At 38.3% G+C, this 20,611-nt stretch overlaps 1 protein-coding gene across 1 annotated transcript in view; it reads left to right on the top strand.

The window, feature by feature from the left end:
* Positions 1 to 13,182, top strand: part of MTMR1 (myotubularin related protein 1) — a 142,683-nt gene extending 129,501 nt beyond the window's left edge. The window contains exons 15-17 of the mRNA XM_030208930.1: positions 1,051 to 1,164; positions 9,659 to 9,835; positions 10,861 to 13,182. Of these exons, the coding sequence (XP_030064790.1) occupies positions 1,051 to 1,164; positions 9,659 to 9,835; positions 10,861 to 11,025 (456 nt within the window). The 3' untranslated portion in view covers positions 11,026 to 13,182. The remainder of the gene's footprint in view (positions 1 to 1,050; positions 1,165 to 9,658; positions 9,836 to 10,860) is intronic.
* Positions 13,183 to 20,611: the final 7,429 nt, after the last annotated feature.

Genomic DNA, 20,611 nt, shown 5'->3' with positions numbered 1-20,611 from the left:
CAGCCCATTCAGGTTGTATTTAGGCCTTGAAGTTGGGTCATTTGATTTTGCTGTGGGGAAAATCCACTGCTTATTTTTAGGATAAACAACATAAAATCTATTTTACTCTTTTGGGATCTGCCAGCTACTTGTGACTTGGATTGGCCACTGTTGGAAACAGGATACTGGGCTTGATGAATTGGTCTGTCCCAGTATGGCAACACTTACGTTCTTATGTTATGTTAAATTTTATTATTGTAAACCGCCATGAAGGCATTGACATTTGCAGTATTTCAAATTTAAATAAACTTGAAATTTGGGGAAAGGGTAAGTTTTTCAGTGCCATCTTAACCTTGCTTTCAGAAAGTTCCAACCACAGCACCAGGGAAAGAGAGTTTCTCAGGGTAGGTGCTACACAGACTGAGTGTAAAGTATCTAAGTGAAGCCTAGTAAGTGGCAGACTAGAAAGATTATTTGCAGACCTATAGCGGCTGCACTTGATGCCACTATAAGAGTACTACCACTAGGGGGCACTTGGATCCCAGGGAGGAGAGCAGAGGACGATTTCGCTCATCACGGGCCACACTGGACTATCAGTGTGCCCCCTGGGTAAGTTTCAGGGAGTGTGGGGTAGGGCTTGTTTTCTAGGGTAGGGATTGCGCCGCCTTGACTCTTCTTTGAGCAAGTACACTACCGGACTGCCAATTAGCATGACTGCACTTATCACCACCTCTTGTAGTGGCATTAAGTGCTGCCACGCTATTGACAGTCGTGACAGCTAATACGTGTTATCAGTCTGCCTGTCACCATTGACCACTCTCCCACCCCATCCTACTTCCGTTGCACCCATATACATCCCATTGCCAGGTTAAGCAGCTAGCACAGATTTTTTCATCACACACTGACTGTTTTAATGCACATTAGCCATTTAGTACAGGTCTGTGCTAATGTTTAACTATATACCATTTTAGGTGTAGATCTGCATTATCTTGTTGTTGTGCATTTGGATTATACAGCAGTGGCAGATTTATTAAAATGAGTGCATTTCTTTCTTTTCTTTTTTTTCTTTAGTTTCCTGCAGCCTTTGAGTTTAATGAACTGTTTCTCATCACCATTGTGGATCACCTATATAGCTGTCTCTTTGGAACTTTTTTGTATAATTCTGAACAGCAGAGAATTAAAGAGGTAACACCACTATTGATTGCTTGCATTTAACAATTGCATGATCTCTTGAAGTTGGTTGTAATGTTTTAAGTTGCCTATGTCAAAATATTTGACGGTACAAGAAGCGAAGAGAGGATAGAAAAAACTCCACATGGAGTCCTTGGAGTGGCAAGAAGCTATTTAAAAAACAACACTTTTTTTTCTTGTAGCGTGTATTAATGTACTTGATGATTTTTTTTAAGTCATTAGTTCTGTTGGTGTTACAAATTCTATGGATGTGTCTGGACTGTTCATGGCGTTGGATGGTCATGTAGTTACTGAAATGGTCAAGGACAGGAAAGTATCACTGCTCAGTGATACCAGAAACGTTTTGTAGTCTTATGCTCTAGTATAGCTAGTAGAACTCTACTGAATAAATGCATTTGAACCTGTTCTGTCCCAATTTGTGTTTATGAATATATGTTAAGCATTGCCTGTAACATTCATTGCCTGTATCTTTAAACAAGGTTGTGACCTTGAACTACAAATACCTGTAATCAAGTAGTTCTTTGTAATAGGCTCTTCCTGATCACATGTCCCAAATCGCTGTGTCTTATGAGGGTCTTCCTATTGGCTTGCCTTGTTTTTCTGTACATTCTGGGCTAATTGCCCACTTCTCTCTCCATCAGGTCTTAAGAGTTAGTCTGCAGTATTCTGTGAATTGAATCTGCCTATACTGTACTTTGTTGTATGACCCCCTTCAAGCTACTGTGACACTATTAAGATTTCACCAGTATAAAAATATAAACATTACTAGTCATCATATTGTTGAATTGCTCCCAGCTTCTCTCTTGCAAGGAGAGAGAGAGAGAGAGCTGGTTGAAAACAGACTCTCAGTTTGTAAGGCAAAAACTCTTGTCCACACATTTGAACGGCAAGTTTTTTCCTTGTTTGATTACTGCATTAAAAAAGATTTTGGTTCAAGAGTTCTGAGTCTTAACATAGTGATGTTCTATACTCTGGTTTAAACTGCATGCCTTTCACACCTTATTAAAAGAGCAGAACAGAACATTTGGGCCCTGAATAGTACATGGAATACATTAATCATATTCAGCCACATATGGTTTGAAACCAAATACAAATAATAAACACCCTATAAAAATTTCACAGAAGATTCTCCAGCATCTGTGCTCTTCTGGTATGAACTTTCCTTCATACTTTATTACTTCTGGTTCAGCTTTTGTGTTGTGAAGCAGATATATATCAGTTCTCATATCTTTCATAAATTTGGCTATTTTTAGTCTTTTATATGTTATAACAGAGTAGTGTTAAACCCTACTTACAGAAGCTGGATAAATGAAGTTCTGTATGAAGTACGTTTATGGTAATGGATGAAGATCCAAGCAAAGCTATATGCACCATATGTAAGGCATTAATTTCTCAGCATAGGCCAGTTGGAAAAAACCTCACAACCTCTTTTTAAATAATCACTTAAAGCACAAACATACTGACAAATATAAAAGCATATTGGTAAAACATGAGATGCTACTGGTTCGAAGTGAAAATAAGAACCTGAAATGTCAAACTAGCTTAAGCGATTTTATCGAAAGAAAAAGCAGTGGGACGACATAGCTCAGATGTTTAGAGGTTGCATGGAGCTATTGGTGAAATGATAGGCTAAACATCAATGGTTTTCTCCATTGTTGAAGATGTAGATTTTCAAAAGCTAACATCCGTTCTAGTGCCTAGATACAAAATGGCTTCAAGGAAATATTTTTCAGAAAAGGTTATCCCTTCAATGTATGAACAGATTTAATATAATGTGCCAAATACCATTGATAAAGCAAAAATCTCCTTCACATCTACTTCATGGACTTATGAAACCACAGCTGAATTTTTTGTAAATCTTATTGCCCACTGGATCAACAATGACTTCAATCAACATTATGCTGTCTTGCATTGTGAGTATTTTCATGGAAGTCTCGTAGGAATTCGCCTAGCTGAAGCTCTGTCAGAAATGCTGGCAAATTGAAATATTCAGAAAAGCCAAGTTTGTAGTATTTTGAGATAATGGAGCAAATATAACAAAAGCCTTAAAAGATGCAGAAGTACATGGCATGAATTGGTTTGCTCACATACTCCAGTTATGAATTCATGACTCTTTATTCTTGTAAGTTTCCATAATATTGATTTAACATATCCAGAAAATTAATAGGACATTTTAAACATTTAGCCAGTTCCACATCTCATCTGCATCCTATTTAGCATGAACTGGGTCTGCCTCAGCATCAACCTCTGGCCAATGTTGTAAATAGATGTAGGTCAACATATTACATAATGGAATGTTTGTTAGAGCAAAAGATGGTTTGTTGCTTCACATTTCTGAAGTAGATGGTGTTAAGACTAAATGTTTGGCAGTGGACCTTGATGAACAGTTTGATTTCTCTGTTAACACAGAGAACATCGAACACTGCACATTTGTATACCTTGAATATTTAGCTCTTTGTTTTCCCCTTGTTTTAAACACTTTTGTTTTTTCGGGGATTGTTTTCTTTTTCAAATTTCTGCTGCTTTTGGTTTTATGCTGACTGCCTTGTTGCTAGCCTATAGTCCTGCGTACATCTCTGATGTTACTCAAGGAGAAAATCTGGAGTAATTTAAATTCAGACACTCAGCGGTGGACAAGACGCTGCCAAAGGAGCAGGTTATATTCTTTTGCACGCCTTCTTTACCAGGATTTTTATATGCTTAGGTCTTTGTTTTAACTTTGGTTTTATACATTTATTTTTTAGTATTCTCAATGTGTAATTTCTCTATTCCAACTCAAATAGGCCACTGTCCTCTGAAGCTTTCTCAAGTTCGAGCCAACATGTGTTTCCTGATCCCAGTTGGATGCTCTTTCGCAGCCACTGCCTGTGATAAACGCTCCCCCTGTTATGTCTTTTTTGTTTTGCAGGTAATGCTTTTGAATATTTGTCCACTTTGCTGAAAATGCCCATTGGTACTTGATATTTTTAATCAATTTCATCCAAACATTCTTGGCGTTACTGAAATGTGGTTAAAGGAAGGCAAATTTTCTTAACTCTTCCTGCCCTCCGACTTATTTTGTTTTCTCCCGTGTTCCCTCTGGCAGAAGAGGGACGGGGGAGGTCATGATTTTTGCACCCGAACTGATTGGGACCCAATCATTTCCCACTGTTGATTCCTCAGATGTTGCACTTACTTCACCTTTCACAATAACTCTTTTACTTGTTTATCATGCACCACTACTTAGTCATTTACATGACTTATTGGCAGATTTTGCGCTGAAACAAGGTCCCTTGTTTTGGGATTTTAATATTCACATAGAATCCCCTTCTAGTAATTTAGAACTAGATTTTACTTATCTTGTTTGTGACCTTGGTTTTGATGTTTTTTTTCCTTGAAACCTACACATTGCACAGACCATCGTCTTGACTTATTAGCTGTAAGGGATTTCCCTTCTTCACTCAGTTCAATTCCTCAGAATTAGCTTGGTCTGATCATTTTTTGTTGACCTTGATTGCTTCATTAAGTTCTCCTTTCTCCTTGCAGGCATCTCTTATTAGACGTGTTACAAAGTTTTCAAAATTTGATCCTACTTGTTTTTCAATGGACTGACTTTCAGTTTATGAGGACTTTAATTTGCCAACTAATGATGAAAATCGGCTTTCATCCAGTACACACAATCAACCTTAGATGCCTGTGCTTCTGCTAAAGCTATATCGATTAAAGCATAGAATTTGCTTTCCTTTTTCTATGGATCGGAAACTTCATAAATGTCTGCCTAGGTCGGGCAGAGAGAAGTTGGCGAAAAAATAAAACAATTGTTAGCCATGCATACTGCAGAAAGCTCAAATATGAATACAACATTGCTTTTAAAAAGAAGAAATGTTCTTTTATTAATAATTGTATCAGTGACTCCTCTAACTATCCTTGTGAACTCTTTAAATCTTTCATAGTCTTACTTCCCCTATACCACAACCTCTTTCCTCTGGTTGCAACCCCTACAGAATTTGGTTCTCTCTTTAATTTCCAAATTAAATCTTCCTTTTTCAGTACTACTCACCCTCATGTTTTCCCTTCACTTCCTCTTCAGTCTGCAGTCTCTGATTCTTCTTCTTTATTGGTTAATCTTGCTCCAGTTAGTACATTATCATCATTTTCACCTTTAATCTGTTATATGTTTAGAGAAATCAGTTCTATGCACCCTTCTGGAACTCATACTGATGGAGCCCTGGCAAAGGTTTTTAAAGCCTATGCAGACTTGCTGTTTCTGATCTTACTTAATTCTAGTTTGACTTTGGGCATGGTTCCTAGTGCTTTGAAAGAGGCTACCGTTTGCCTGATATTGAAAAAAATCAAACCTTAATGCTTCAGGACTAACTAATTTTCGTCCTTTTGCTAATGCTTCCTTTCTTGCAAAAGTCATAGAGAAAGCAATGAGTCTACTAATGCTTTTCACCCCAAACAAACTAGTTTTGGAGAAGGTCATAGCACCGAGACTACTCTTGTCTCTCTTCTTAATGATGTTCATTACTTTTTGGATTCTGATAAGGATGTCTTGTTGATTCAGCTTGACCTTACATCATCTTTTGACATGGTGGATCATTTGATCCTCCTTTCTTGCATCAAAGAAACAGGCATTTTAAGAATCTCTTTGAATTGGATCAGAGCTTTTTTTTTTTTTTTTCAGATCGCACTTTCTCTGTAGCTTATGGAGACACTTTCTCCATTCCATTTTCTTTATTAGCTGGAGTTCCTCATGGCTCCATCCTCACTGTGGCACTTTTTTTTTCAATGTTTTTAATTGTTCCATTAGCTACTTTAATGCAAGACCTGAACTTTAGTTTTTATATTTATGATGATGCTAGCCAGCTTTTGATAGCCCATGATCTTTGGGAAGCACTTTTTTGTGGTGATTTGATAGCCAGATTACTTCAAGTGACTTATTGGGTCACAGATCATATCAAAATCACCCTTAAAAAACTGAAGCAATCTGGTTTTCAAGATCAAACTCTCCACCACCATTTTTTTCAGGTGTAGATAACTTTCCTATTAAATTCAGTTGAACTGTCCAGTCATTTGGTATAATTATCGATGTTGCTTTGTGTCTTGGTCCACATATCTCTCTCTTGACCCAGAACATCTTTCTTACGCTGCGTATGATTCAGTCTATCAGTTATTATTTAGAGAGCTCTGCTCTCAAGACTTATTCATGCTTTGGTAACAAACCATGTGGACTATTGTAATTAATTTTTTTCCTGGTCTTCCTCAGTATTCCATCAGTCAACTACAGTTGCTTCAAAACACATCAGTTAAGCCTCTTTACAAAGCTAAACAATCTGACCATGTCACTCCTTTGCTAATTGAACAATACTGGCTCCCAGTGGCCAGTAGAATAAAGTTTAAGATTCTTCTTTTGGCACACAAATCTTTTTTTTTTTTCCCCTCTGGATGTCCGTTCTATTCATTTAATCTTCCCATACCTTAACCTTCAAGAACACTGTATTCTTTGGCTTCAGGTTTATTGGTTGTTCCATCTCCAAGGAAATTGTTTTTTCAGTTTTCACGTTCATCTGCTTTTGGCTGTGTGGCACCATTTCTCTGGAATCAATTGCCCATTACTTTGCAGTCTGACCCCTTCTACATCAGATTTAAATGCACACTAAAAACCTGGTTGTTTAAAAAGGCTTTCTGACTTTACTACTTGTCCTTTTGTTTTCTCATTTGTATCTATTATTTTGTGTTAGATAAATTATTGTTGTTTAATTCTCCTCCTATTGTGTTTTGCGTTATTATGCTTGTTTCTGTTTGTATTTTTATTTGTTTACAGAGGCTTTATGTACTGCCCTATGCCATGGAAGTGGCTTCAAAGTGGTTTACAAAGTAAAAACTACAAGGGGAAGGCAAGGTTCAGTGGGGGGAGTAAAGTAAACAAGGGTGACAAGGTAAGTCCTCAAGGTAGATTTAAATTCACAAAAGGAAGGTTCTGCGCGGAGGTGAGAAGGTAGTGTGTTTCAAAATTTTGAGCTAATGTAGCTAATTGCGGGGGTTCAGGTTGGTTCTAGTCGGATAATGGAGGGAGGAGGTAGTTGTAATAAACCAACATTGGAAGCGCACAGTGCATGGGGGGGGGGGGGGGGGTGCAAAAGGCAGGAAAGATTGTCCGGGGCCATGGGGAGGCAGGATTTGAACACCAGCACTAGAATCTTAAACTGAATCCACTCTGACAGCAGTAACTAATGTTCTTTAGAAAGCAAGGGGGTAATATGATCGAAAGGTGCGGCACAGTAAAGGAGACGAACTGCTGTAGATTATACTAGTTGGAGTCACTTTAAGAATTGAAGTTGGAGTCCAGAGTACAGAGAGTTGCAGCAGTCTAGGTGAGTAATTACCAGGGCAGTAAGAGAGCAAATTGTTCAAGAGGGAAAAGAAAACGGACAGCATGTATGTGATAGAGAGCAAAAAATGAAGCTTTGACCACTGTGTTAATCTGGTGTTTGAAGGCGAGTTGGTTGTCGAAGACGACCCTCAGAATTTTAACAGTTTCTTGGAATGAGAGAGGATGGTTGAGAATTGGGAGAGAAGGCATGAGAGAACAAGAGTTAGGAAAATGGATGGCTTGATGTTTTTGAGAATTTAGAAAGGCAGAGATTGAGCTACTACTACTATTTAACATTTCTAAAGCGCTACTAGGGTTACGCAGCGCTGTACAATTTAACATAGAAGGACAGTCCCTGCTCAAAGAGCTTACAATCTAATGGACAAATGTACAGTCAGTCAAGTAGGGGCAGTCAAATCAGATTGAGAAGGGTGAAAGCAATATAGGATCTGGATATCATCTGCATAACAGAAAAGGAGGCAATGGTTGGATTGAATGACAGTGAGTAGTGCAAGAAAAATATTAGAGCGTGGGGGCAAGAATGGAATCTTATGGAACACAAGTGGTAACAGAGAAAATGCGACGTGGCCATGTTTCGCCTCCCAAAGGCTGCGTCAGGGGCTGAACTTTCTATTACAAAAGTACATATAGAAATAAAATCTTAGTCATCATAAAATCATACATCTTATACAACAATTGATAAGTTAGTCATATCTTAAAGAAACAAAATAATTAACAAAGGGCCCTGTTTACTAAGCCGCACTAGAGGCATGCTAGCGTTTTTAGCGCTCACTATGCATTAACGCACGCTAACTGTGTAGGTACTCATAATATTCCTATGGGCGTCTACATGATTAGCACGTGCTAAGTTTTTAGCATACACTAAAAATGCTAGTGTACCTTAGTAAACAGGGCCCCTAATGTATTCTAAAAACAAAAATACAAAACTCTTCACATAATTCAATTGGATAACCAAATGGGTTAATATAAATTAAAAACATAAACATGGAATACTTAATAAGACAACTTACTAAAAAGATTAAGTTAAAAAGGACACATACTTATCGGGGTCCTAAAGGCACATACACCTGATACATCCTCATAACCACTGCCCATCATAGTCTTTTTCTAGGCCACCCACCATACCGACCTCCACATGGTGACCTTCATCTTGGTATTCACCAGTTTACCTGCATTTCCCCTGCTTTTTGAGAGAGAAAGTAGAGTTTCTTACCTGTAACAGAGGTTCACCTTGGACAGTAGGGGAATACAGCCAAACCTTTCCTCCCTTTTCCCCTCACTCATTAAGCACACAGCTAAATTATAGGCTAAAGAGGGGGAGATTCAACAGGCATAAGAATATGTGCATTGTAAGGAAGCCATCCAAAGGCTTTTCTGAGCTGTTATCATTCGACTGTATCTTGTGTGCAGATGCTATCAACCTACAATGTAGCTGCATTCCCCAGCTGTCTACAGTGAACACCTCCCCCCCCCCCCCCCTTTCCCCATTATAGATAAGCAAGTCTTCTGGCCACACAGTGCCAGAAACATTTTCTCCTCATGCAATTTACTGCAATAACAGGCCACTAATGTTGGGGAAGCGTGGCCTGCCTGCTGGGAACAAGGAACAACTGGAACAGGGCAACAGCTGTGGAAGGGTAGTCATAAGTAACATCTTGGAGCTAGTTCCCAAGTTGATTGGCAAGGGATAGATATGTCAGTTGCTGTGACTGGAACTGTGGAAGATTTGGGCCCTCAATTGGTAATGTCCTTTGGGTACATGTACCCCCTGCTTTAATTTCAAAATTTGAAATGTATAGAACGGAGCCTCAGTGTTTGGATCATTACAAACATTGTAATCTCTCTAAACTATTGTTATGTTTATGTTGATCTACAAGAAATTTAGTAAATCTTATTGTTTTGGTTAGAGAACTCTGGCTTTATTTCTGTGTAGGTAGAAATGATTGTTTAGGACAGAGGCCCTTGAGTGAATTCTTACACTAGAGGTACTGAGCATTAAAGAAACTCCTTTGAACATCTGCCCCTGATTTAATAATGAGTTGTTCCATTTGATAGATGAAATGAGAACCCATCCTGTACTAAACTGTGCTTTTCATTTCTTGTTTTATTCAGGAAGTATATACTAAGACGGTATCATTGTGGTCCTACATAAACAGTCAAGTTGATGAATTTACTAATCCTTTCTATGTAAATTATGAAAACCACGTGCTGTATCCTGTTGCTAGCATGAGCCATCTGGAACTCTGGGCGAACTATTATGTAAGGTGGAATCCAAGAATGAGGCCTCAGGTAATTCTTCAGTTTTTGCTTTCCAATGAAGAATATTTAGAAAAAAAAAATAAAAACTGCATCACAGATAAAATTTGGAGAGGCCTTATCTTCTCTGTTTTTGATTTAATATGTCTTAAGATTAGAGTATTTTGAGTACGAATAATGAGAAGGTGATATTAAAGCTCTTTGTCATTACATTTATGGTTGTTTAAACATTTTTCGGCTTACTGATGATGTGTGATATATTTCTGCCTTTTTTCCCCTTCTGATTTTGCTTGTTTCCTGCTTGTGTAGATGGTGATATGAATAAACCTAAAGTTGTTCCTTTGCTCTTTCTCTCCCCTCCCACTGTACTAACGAATGCTGTCCTTGGTATCCTTCTCCCAACTTCCACTCAATGACGAGGCCAGAGCTCTGGCAAGAGTAGTCTATAGGAAGCAAAAGCAGAATTCTTCCCTGAGGGCTGCTGCTGTTCTTGCCTCCTTCCATGGCATGTTGGTTGTGAACACTGATCAATTATCAGCTTTAGGAGGATGCGAGAGCAGTCATGCTTGAGAAAAACTTTCATTCTTCCTGTGGTACCCGTGAGTTACTCGCCAACCTTCACTTTTCAGTCTCAGGTAGCAAACTGGTGACTGGAAATTTTACACCCTACAGAAGGTAGTAATTGGTTTTGGATGTGACATCTGTGTTCTTTGCTCTTACCTGGCCTTTAACCAACTAGATACAAAGTACACATATAGCTATTGGAATAATGCTCAGCAGAGTCAGGAAGGAAACAAAAACTCCTAGGTGCACACTAGCCCTAAATTAAAGATACAGTATTAATTTGAGGATGAGATGATATTTTTATCTGCTGGATATGGCCAGGAAGATCATAATTTCATATTACTTTCACATTTATGTTTTAAGAGAATTTTGATCAAGATGAAATCATTGAAGAAAAATTGAGAGATAAAGTGTCTCATAAGTACATAAGTAATGCCACACTGGGAAAAGCGACCCCACACACAATGTATTTTCTATTTATTTGGCTTTTCTAGATGCCTATACATCAGAATCTAAAGGATCTACTTGCTATTAGAAATGAACTTCAAAAGAAAGTTGAAGAGCTGCAGCGAGAAGCTGCTACAAGATCCATTTCGTCTTCAACGGAACGTGGGTCCTCCCCATCTCACTCGGCCACACCTGTGCACACCGCTGTTTGATGCATGGAAAACCTATTAAAACAAGGCTCATCTGAGGGTAGTATCAATTGTCAACAGTTAACCTGTGTAGATGCTTCTCCCAGACAAGGATTTTAATAAGTGATCATTACCTGATAGACGTTACTATTTTGTTTCTTTAACCCTGAATAATCAAAAATTGTTTGATGGAGTTGGATTTTAGATTTTACTTGCCTTTTTTCCAGATCCTAACTAGGGCTGATGTTAACCATTAACAGATTAAGTAATCATCTAGGGCAGCAGGTTCTGGTGGGCAGCAAAAAGCATTTGCAGTCAAAGCAAAACCAATGGGCTACAGTGCATACTTTTACTTCTATGCATTTTTACAGGATCGTTTTAGTAGCGGTCATATTGGAATGATCACATTTGTTTTAATTTAATTATCAAAATCTCTTGGGGGGGGAGATCCTAGGAGCCTAAAAGTTACATGAGAGGGTGCAAGATTAAAGGTTTGCCTGGTGTCGCTAATACACTGGCATCTGCCAAATTACATTCACGTATATGGGTTACTTCATATACTGGAGACTTCTATTGAAGAGTTGATCAGTACATTGGAAAAATCCAATCTCTGATATAGATTTCGTTCTTTATAAAGGATCTGCTGATTTAATATATGCAGTATCTAACATACATTCACTTTGAAGGATGCAAGAAGCTGCTTGCATTTAGGAAGAATGCTGGAAATTTTTCTTGCATGCCATGTATTGAGGGAAAAATAACATCCATTTTGAGAATGCTTTTAGATGATTATTATAAATTTGAAATGGAATTTAAATGAAATAGGATTTAACTTTAGGCATGAACAGGATTTTACTTTATGAAAACCCTTCTTTGATATGGATTATAGTAATGGGATGAGATTTGTTCATCAGTCTACACTTTTATGATGATAGTACTAAGTGAAATATGATTCATTCTTTGAGACATATATTTTCCATATGCAGAGTTTTAACATTGTTAATTTGTTCTAGTATTTTTTCCACTTAAGCTGTTTCTTGGTCTTCTAAGGGAAGCCGTAATGGGCAGGACTGAGTAGCCTTCACTCCTGCCCCCAACAACACCCACAGACCACCAGAGGGACTATCAAGAGCTCAAGGGGAGGATCTTTGATTCTCAAGGTCTTGGGGATAGGAGGGGTATTTGGGGGGGGGGGGCTTTAAATTTAGAAAGTAGTTGTGCGGGTCCTGACCGATATTCTGTGCCAGGGTCTGCATAGCTAAGCGAGTTAATTTAGGACAACTTTTGAGCTGTCCTAAATTAACCCGACATCCCCATAACCTCCTGCCCCTCCCTAACACCCTCCCCAAGGCTGCCCTTGACCTGCCTACTTTTTTGTTGGGCAGTCTGTAGTCATATTCAGCGGTACTGACCAGTTAAGTGGCACAGAATATCGTCACTTAGGTGGTTGTAAGCAATTTAAACAGGCAGAAGAGGCCTGCTTAAATTGCTTTGAATATAACTCCAATAATAAAACATTTTATATTTTAATATCTCTTGTGGCCACACACCTACAATTTGTGTGAGCTTTGTATATATGTACATGTATTTAAATGTATGTGATGGCTATTTTTGAGCTGTGGGCTTTGTCTTGACCACTGTTGCTTTCGTCATATGCATGATTGGATTTTAACAACCTCATTGGACAGTGTTTAAATGTTAAGTTTTTTTTAGTTCGAAAGAAGAAGAAAAAAAAAAAGGAGGAAAAGTCCTTGAATGCAAACGTGAGCAATGAGTCAAAAGAGTGAGGTGGACTCAGAGGAAATCAAAATGGAAAAGTCTTTATTATAAAAGGCATAAAACTGACTCGACATGGCTGTGTTTCAGCACAAAGGCCTGCCTCAAGGGTCAAACAAATCCTTTGTGTGATGGTGACAAAACTTGACTTAAAAAAGATGTCAAGGTCCTGGCTGCTAAAATTACATGTGGTCCCAAGTAGAGAAATCGCTCTTCAAAGTGAACAATGCCTCGCCGGTGAAGCCAGTGATGTAATAAATGCAAGTTTTTTTCTTCAGAGAAACCTTTGTTTGAAATATTAATGTTTAAGTACCATCATAATACTAGTAGTTCTGTATTTCATTTAGATCTCATGTAAGCCAGTATGCTTCCCAATTTTGCCTTATTTTTTTATAAAATTAAATATTTATTACCATCTTTACATAAATAGTGCTTAACTGTTTCTCTCTCCAGTTTATGGAGGTACGCTCCCATTCACAATTCTTTTTGTAGCTTTTCTGTTATTGAAGTTTGTCATCATCACTATGTGTATATTGTATGACTGATACTCTTTATTCTGTGTAGGAGAAAATTATGAGAAAATATTTCTTCCCATACAGGAAATATGATCTGTCCAATACCCACTTTCTTACTAGAATTTCCTGGTTGACTCTGTGGTGATACAAATGAATTGACTTTTGAGACTAGAAAATTAGCATTGTTAACACTTCTATTGTTTTTTACATGGGTGTGTGGACCACCATTTTTCTTCTAGATAACTCTGTAAATGACTAATACATGGAATTTAAGTACATAAGTATTGCCATACTGGGACAGCCAAAGGTCCATCAAGCCCAGCATTCTGTAACAGTGGCCAATCCAGGTCACAAATACCTGGCAAGATCCCAAAAAAGTACAATACATTTTATGCTGCTTATCCCAGAAATAAGCAGTGGATTTTCCCAAGTCCATTTTAATAATGGTCAATGGACTTTTCCTTTAGGAAGCTGTCCAAAGCTTGATTAAACCCCGCTAAGCTAACTGCCTTTACCATATTCTCTGGCAACAAATTCAGGGTTTAATTACACGTTGAGTGAAGAAAATTTTCTCAAGATTCATTTTATATATTCTACTTTGTAGCTTCATCACATGCGCCCTAGTCCTAGTATTTTTGGAAAGAGTAAACAGACGATTCACGTCTACCCATTCCATTCCACTCATTATTTTATAGACCTCTATCACATCTCCCCTCAGCCATCATTTCTCCAAGCTGAAGAGCCCTAGCCGCTTCAGCCTTTCCTCATAGGGAAGTCATCCCATCCCCTTTATTATTTTCATCGCCCTTCTCTGCATCTTTTCTAATTCCACTATATTTTTTTGAGATGCGGTGACCAAAATTGAACACAATATTCGAGGTGCGGTCGCACCATGGAGTGATACAAAGGCATTATAACATCCTCATTTTGTTTCTTAATAATACCTAAATGTCTATTTGTTTTTATTCATGTCATTCTGCTGTTCATCATACAACTCTGAATGTTTTTGACACATCCTTGAATACAGTGTTTGACTTTAGAATGACATAATCCACTCTCATTAGCAAGTCGTTCTTTGATAGGGTGTATTAATTAAACATAGTCCTCTTCCTGGAAATAGTTTAGCAGATGAAGGCTAAATGTTATAGATGCCAAATGAAAATGTGGCTCTGTGATTTTTATTTTTATACCATAAAATCAAACTACAGTATGTACCTGTTTTAAGGGTGCATGTAACATGCTTCTTGAGATATGAGACTAAGGCTTGATCTTACCAAACCAGTGGGTGTAGTTTTTAAGAGAGCTTCGAAAATCTAGTGTCTCTTTATGATATCCATGCATATATATTCTGAGAAAGCAAAACCACATTAAGCGCACCAAAAGGTAGTTAGATAACGTAGAAGATGACGACACACTCATTAACAATTCATGATTAAACCAACAACTGCTATAAAATGATTTCTGGGATATAGATCGTAGAAGTCCACCTGGCACTGTCCTTACATTCCAACCATTGGAGTTGCCACCAAAGCCCACGCCAGCCTATCTCAAACTGTCTTGCCATATACAAAGGTGCCCCTGCACTGGCCTTAATTCTTCACAGCCAGTGTCACCAGCCAAGCTCCAGGTGCAGTCATTTAAGTTTTGTTTTTAATTTATTGCAATTTATCAATGTATAAGTACTTAATTTGGCATGAGGAGTAAAGCTATGTTTTAAATGGTCAACCAAATAAAAGAAATAACCTTCTCAAAGTTATAGGCAAAAGGAAATAAGTTCCTTATACATCCACAAAATAAAAGGAGGGATCTCATTAAAAAAAGAAAAGGGCGGCAGATAACACAAAAAATAAAGAAAAGGAAAATGCAAAAGGTGCCCAGTGACAAGTTGTTTTTTTTTTTTTTTGGGGGGTGGGGGGGGGGGGTGAAAAGGTTTAGGTATTTCCTGATATTTGTGTAGAAATAGTATATATCAAATCCCATCCCCCTACCCTTTCATATAAAGCCCAACATCATCTCTGCCCTTCCATACCCCCCAAACCCCTCATATAAAGCCCAGAATCCTCCCTGCCCTTCCATACCCTCCAAAACTCCCCATATAAAGCCTGGCATATCTCTTCCCTACCCCTCATATAAAACCCATCTCCCCTGCCCTTCTGGATACCCTACCCTCTTTGTCTGGCATCTCCTCCCTCACAGCCCAGCATAAATTCTGATTTTCATACACCCCTCATATAAAGTCCAGAATCCTCTCTGCCCCTTCCATACCCCTCGTATAAAGCCTGGCATCTCCCCTGCCCTTCCATACCCACCTAACCCCCTCAAATAAAACCCATCTTCCCTGTACTTCTGTACTGCCCCGCCTTCACAGCCCAGCATAAATTCTGCTTTTGTACACACCACCACCACAGCCCAGCATAAGATCTTAAACTTTTTTTTTTTTTACCTGGGCAGGGTCACTGGCAATTGTGGAGAGGAGGTTGAAGTTGAATGCTGGCTTTGTGGCTTCTAGTGGCTCTTCAGCTTTGCTGGCTTTCTTGACGGCGGTTCACCTTTGCCGGCTGTAATCTTGAGTTTGCCTTCACGCTGGCTCCTTTTCCTTCGGCTTGCCTTCGCGGGCTCTGATGCTCCCAATCACACTGGTGCATGCTGGCTCCTGTCTACCAGCACCACGACTCATTAACTCAATGTGGTGCCAGTAGGCAGGAGCCAGCACATCCAGGCTGCAAGCGCAGACACCAGTGTTATTGGGAGGAATCAGAGGCATAGCAGCAGACCTTCCTAGGCATAGAGAACAGGCACTGCTTTACACAAGTGTGTAAAAATCAGGTACCTCTTTGGACACCAGTGCAGCCCCCTCCCCCCTCCCCAATGTAAATATGCCACTGTTTTCAACTACTTGATAGTTTTATATTCTTTCCCCCCTCCTCTGTCCTGAGATACTAGTCTAGTCCTTACAGTGTACACGTACCCAACTCCTTTAATAGCTGGGAAATCCAGAAGAGGAAACCAAAGTTTTTCAGAAAAAGCAGTGCAGTCCTCAAAAGCAGAACACACATCTTCAAAAGTTAAAAGGCTTTTATTCTTGCCACTTTAAAATGCATCCTGATGGGGCCAAGTTTTGCTTCTTTAGAGGCTGCGTTAGGGGTTAACAATCGTGTGGCAAAACATATAAAATGTACATTAAAAATGAATAATGACTAAACCATAAAATTACTTCCTCAAAATTAAATTTAACATACATACTAAAGACAAGATTATCAATTTCCAATGGAGATTAATAACTAATATAATTCAAAGATGTTAGCACATATATAATTGATATTACTATCAAAAAGCACAAACTCTCTACACTTATGAATTCAAAGGCATAAGATAAAAAGCAAGGTACAACGAATATATTAATCAAATCATAAACATCTGAACATTAAAATCCAAATGATATCTAAATAAAACTCAAAGTCAATTTTGTAAGTTAATATGGCTAATTATTAAAACATTAAAAGGGACACATACCTATTAGGGTCCCAAAGGGCACAAACACATAATAGCTGCTATATTAGTGCAAACAAAAAAAAAACCCAGCTCAACCTAAGAATAGTAAAAAAGGACATCAATGTAAGAAATTAAATGAGAGCTATGTGAAAAGGCAAATTTGAAAGCAAAAACTACAGCTAACAGCAGCATTCTCACACCAAAAAGAGTACCTCCTCCTCCTCTCAATAGAATACAGACTGCAGCTGTGCCAAGAGGATGAATTTAGCTTCCTGTTCGCTCAGAAACTCCCTCTAAAAGATGGGACTTGATATACTGCCTGAGGTTTTTGCAACTACATTCAAAGCGGTTTACATATATTCGGGTACTTATTTTGTACCAGGGGCAATGGAGGGTTAAGTGACTTGCCCAGAGTCACAAGGAGCTGCAGTGGGAATCGAACTCAGTTCCCCAGAATCAAAGTCCACTGCTCTAACCACTAGGCTACTCCTCTAGAACCTTAAAAAACAAAAGCAGTTAGACAAGCTTTAAAAAAACAAAACAAAGGACTACCCAAAATCATGCATATTTAATTAGATGATGCCATCAGAACTGAGAAGTTATGGAAATGCGAACAAAAGTAATAGCTCACAGAGAAGGCACTGGGCAGTTCAAAATCTCCAAAAATACAAAGAAATAAAATGATTAAACCAAAGGAAAAAAGGGGGAAACTAAGATTAAAAGATGGGCAAGCACCAACATTATTAATTTACGAATAAAATAACAAGCTAATAATAAACAGTACATGTAAATACCTAAAAATTATAAAAGTGGGAAGAATAAAAGCCTGTGTTGTCCTTTAACAGCTGGGCCATCAAACTTTGAATCGGCCACTAGATGTCACACTTTAGCAATGCACAGCTTATATAATTACTGTCTACCGTTTTTTCTATATAGAAAAAACCAATAGACAGTAATTATATAAGCTGTGCACTTCATACGAATATTGAATTACTGATAAAATATTACAATTAGTGGGCATTGTTTGTACACTTTAGCAATGACCATGACAGTTCCAGCAGCCATAAGGAGTGAAAGACCTGAGGAGCCTGAAGATAACCTCTCACTTGGTGGAACAGACTTTGTCCTTTGTGAACATTAAAATGTGAAATGAAATTCTCTACACAGTGGGGCCATTTTACAAAAGGGTTGCTCTGTGGCAACCTGGAACTACTGCCAGTCCAACATGGCCACCAGCAGTAGTTCCGGCTTGAGCGTGCATTTCCAGCATGCTGGTACATATTTTTAGAATTTTTACCGTGGCGCTAACGGGGTGGTATGGCCATTTTTGTGTGTGTGTGTGGGGGGGGGGGGGGGGGGGGGGGGGCTTTCTACTTGCTGCTGAAAAAAGGGCCCTTGCTCCTACTGCAGGGTCCTTTTTTAACGCAGCTTGTTAAAAGGACCCCAGTGTTCCTAATGTTACTTTTCAAAGATGAGCCACTAGCCTTTGATAAACACAAACACACACCTCTTGATATGTTATGGTAAATTGAAAGTGAATAATTAAGCTGAAGAATAAGAAATAAAGATCACAAGTTTTATAAGTTTAGTTTTATTCTTTGCATTCCAAAATTTACACTCACTTTTTCAGTCCTTGGGTTCTCTTAAATATTGGGATATTATGTAGCAAGCCCTTTGGGGAGAGCTGGAAACCAATAGAACTACTAAAAATTAGCTTGTAACTTGACCCATGTCAGAAATTCAAAGATGCACAGACTAAAACATGCCCAAGAGTATATTTCTGTACGACAGGGTCAAATGTTTTATAAACCAAGTTGAAATCTATCTTGTTGCACAAACTGTAATAGCACAAGGCCCAGTAATTGGCCTTTTACAACTCAACATTTTTAAAATTGTTCAATGCCAACAAAAATATTTTCACTTTTGAAAACCAGCCTTGTCCTTGGCTTGGATGAAAACATCTTTCTTTTGGTCTGCTGCTTCTGTCCCATCTGTATATATAAAGAACAAATTTGGGAAGTTGTTGGTTTTTGTTTTTTTTAATTGTATCCAATTTCAGAACCTTCAGTGTTTTCATGAAACAATTTTAACCCAAACTATTGTTAGCTTTCTGAGACTATCTATGAAAAGGCCTGTAAAAAACTTGAGAGAAGCTAAATGTCTGGCAGTAACTATTATTGAGATTTATAAACAGATATTTTATGTCTACTCTTCCCAGCATAAGCCTGTGAATAGAGACACTAGTTTGGTGATTGTTTGAGTCTGTGTATTGGTGGTATGAAGGGAAATTTTGTTTATTTTGTATCATTTCATTTTGCTGTGCACTATTTAATTGTGGCGTACATGCTACTTTATGAGTGCTAAAACATTTAATATACATGAAATTTTCTAATGTGCACTAAACGCTGACATAAAAATACACACCACCGGATGTTATAGGTTGTTAGTTCTTCAATTAGTCTTTTATAGGTACTTCCCTGTATTTTCACCTCTTCATCACATCAACCTCTCCTGTTACCTCCAAAGGTGCACTTCAATTGGGAAATCACTGGTATTCACCTGGAATCAATCATTCTTAGCATTCATTTAATTGAAGCACAATGGACCCCCAACATTTTTACAAACAATATAAAAACAAATGTACTATTAAGTATTACTATTATTGATAGGTGTTACTTGCAAGATGCTGTTTTCAAAATGATGTCATTCGGGAAGTGACCGTTAAGATCCATTTTAGCAAAATGATGCAGAAAACGTTGCCGTTACATTTTGGTGAGAAAATAAGGCATATGGTGCAAAGCATTTGCTAAGGGAGTTTCCTAATAGAGGTTGGACTAATGTATTGTCAAAAGTCACACTAAATGTTTAAACAATTTCAAGGTATTTTGAAAATGTAGGGTCCTGTTTTTTTTTTCTTCAGACCCTGTGTATATGTAGCCATTATAAGCCTGATTCATCTCTGTCTTATCAAGCGAGTTGGGAGAAAAATCTTGAGTCAGGCTCTCCCAGAGCTAGACAGTACACCTTAGAATAAATAAGATTTTGCATATTTATCTTGAATTTACAGGTTTACAGTTGTTTAAAAAAAGGAAGAAAAATACAGACCAAATACAAAAGATAAACCAACAGGTGTGTAAACCTTTTAAAAAAAATAGCACTAGAACCACCAAGGCTGACAGCTGCAGGAGGTTTTGGTACAGTAGTATTGTGGCTACAATTTCATAGCCCTGATGCTGTTAAGGCCTCTGTCATTCGCTCACTGTGATAAGGTAATAGGCATAGCAAGTGGGGTGAGCTAAAGCCCAATCAACATTTTAACCTACATACCATCAGCAGCTAGAAACCTGGAGAGCCAATAGTAGAGCTCTGTTTGCTTGCACCCCCCCCCCCCCCATGTCAAAAGAGATCCACTGTCCCTGTGAAGTGTTGCTTTACAGACATACATAATAGAAGGTATCTGCTTCTTGAAGCTTACAATCTAATCAAACATAAACAAGTAAGAAAACAGACAATATATAGGGGGTGTATATGATAAACAACTGGGCCCACTGCAATACTGCCACAGGGTCATCTAAAGGAGCTGCCTCTGGGTAAAAGTAAGGAAGAGACATCTATAGAATGAATGGGTTTCATCTTTAAAAAAAAAAGGCCTCAAACAGCACTTTCAGACAGGCAAGAGAGGGGTAAGTTCAACTGGGTCCTCTCTTCAGAAGAGATCAATTAAAATGATATGGTAAAGCTAAAAGAAATCAGGCCTGCTCCGAAAAATAAAAGAAAAAAAAACATGGGCTGTATGATATGATTGAGGCGTGAGGTAGGACAGATTC

Source organism: Microcaecilia unicolor, chromosome 7 (genome assembly GCF_901765095.1).
Source record: "Microcaecilia unicolor chromosome 7, aMicUni1.1, whole genome shotgun sequence".
Taxonomy (NCBI): Eukaryota; Metazoa; Chordata; class Amphibia; order Gymnophiona; family Siphonopidae; genus Microcaecilia; species Microcaecilia unicolor.
Note: the sequence above shows the minus strand (reverse complement) of the source record. Positions and strands in the feature narration are given on the sequence as shown.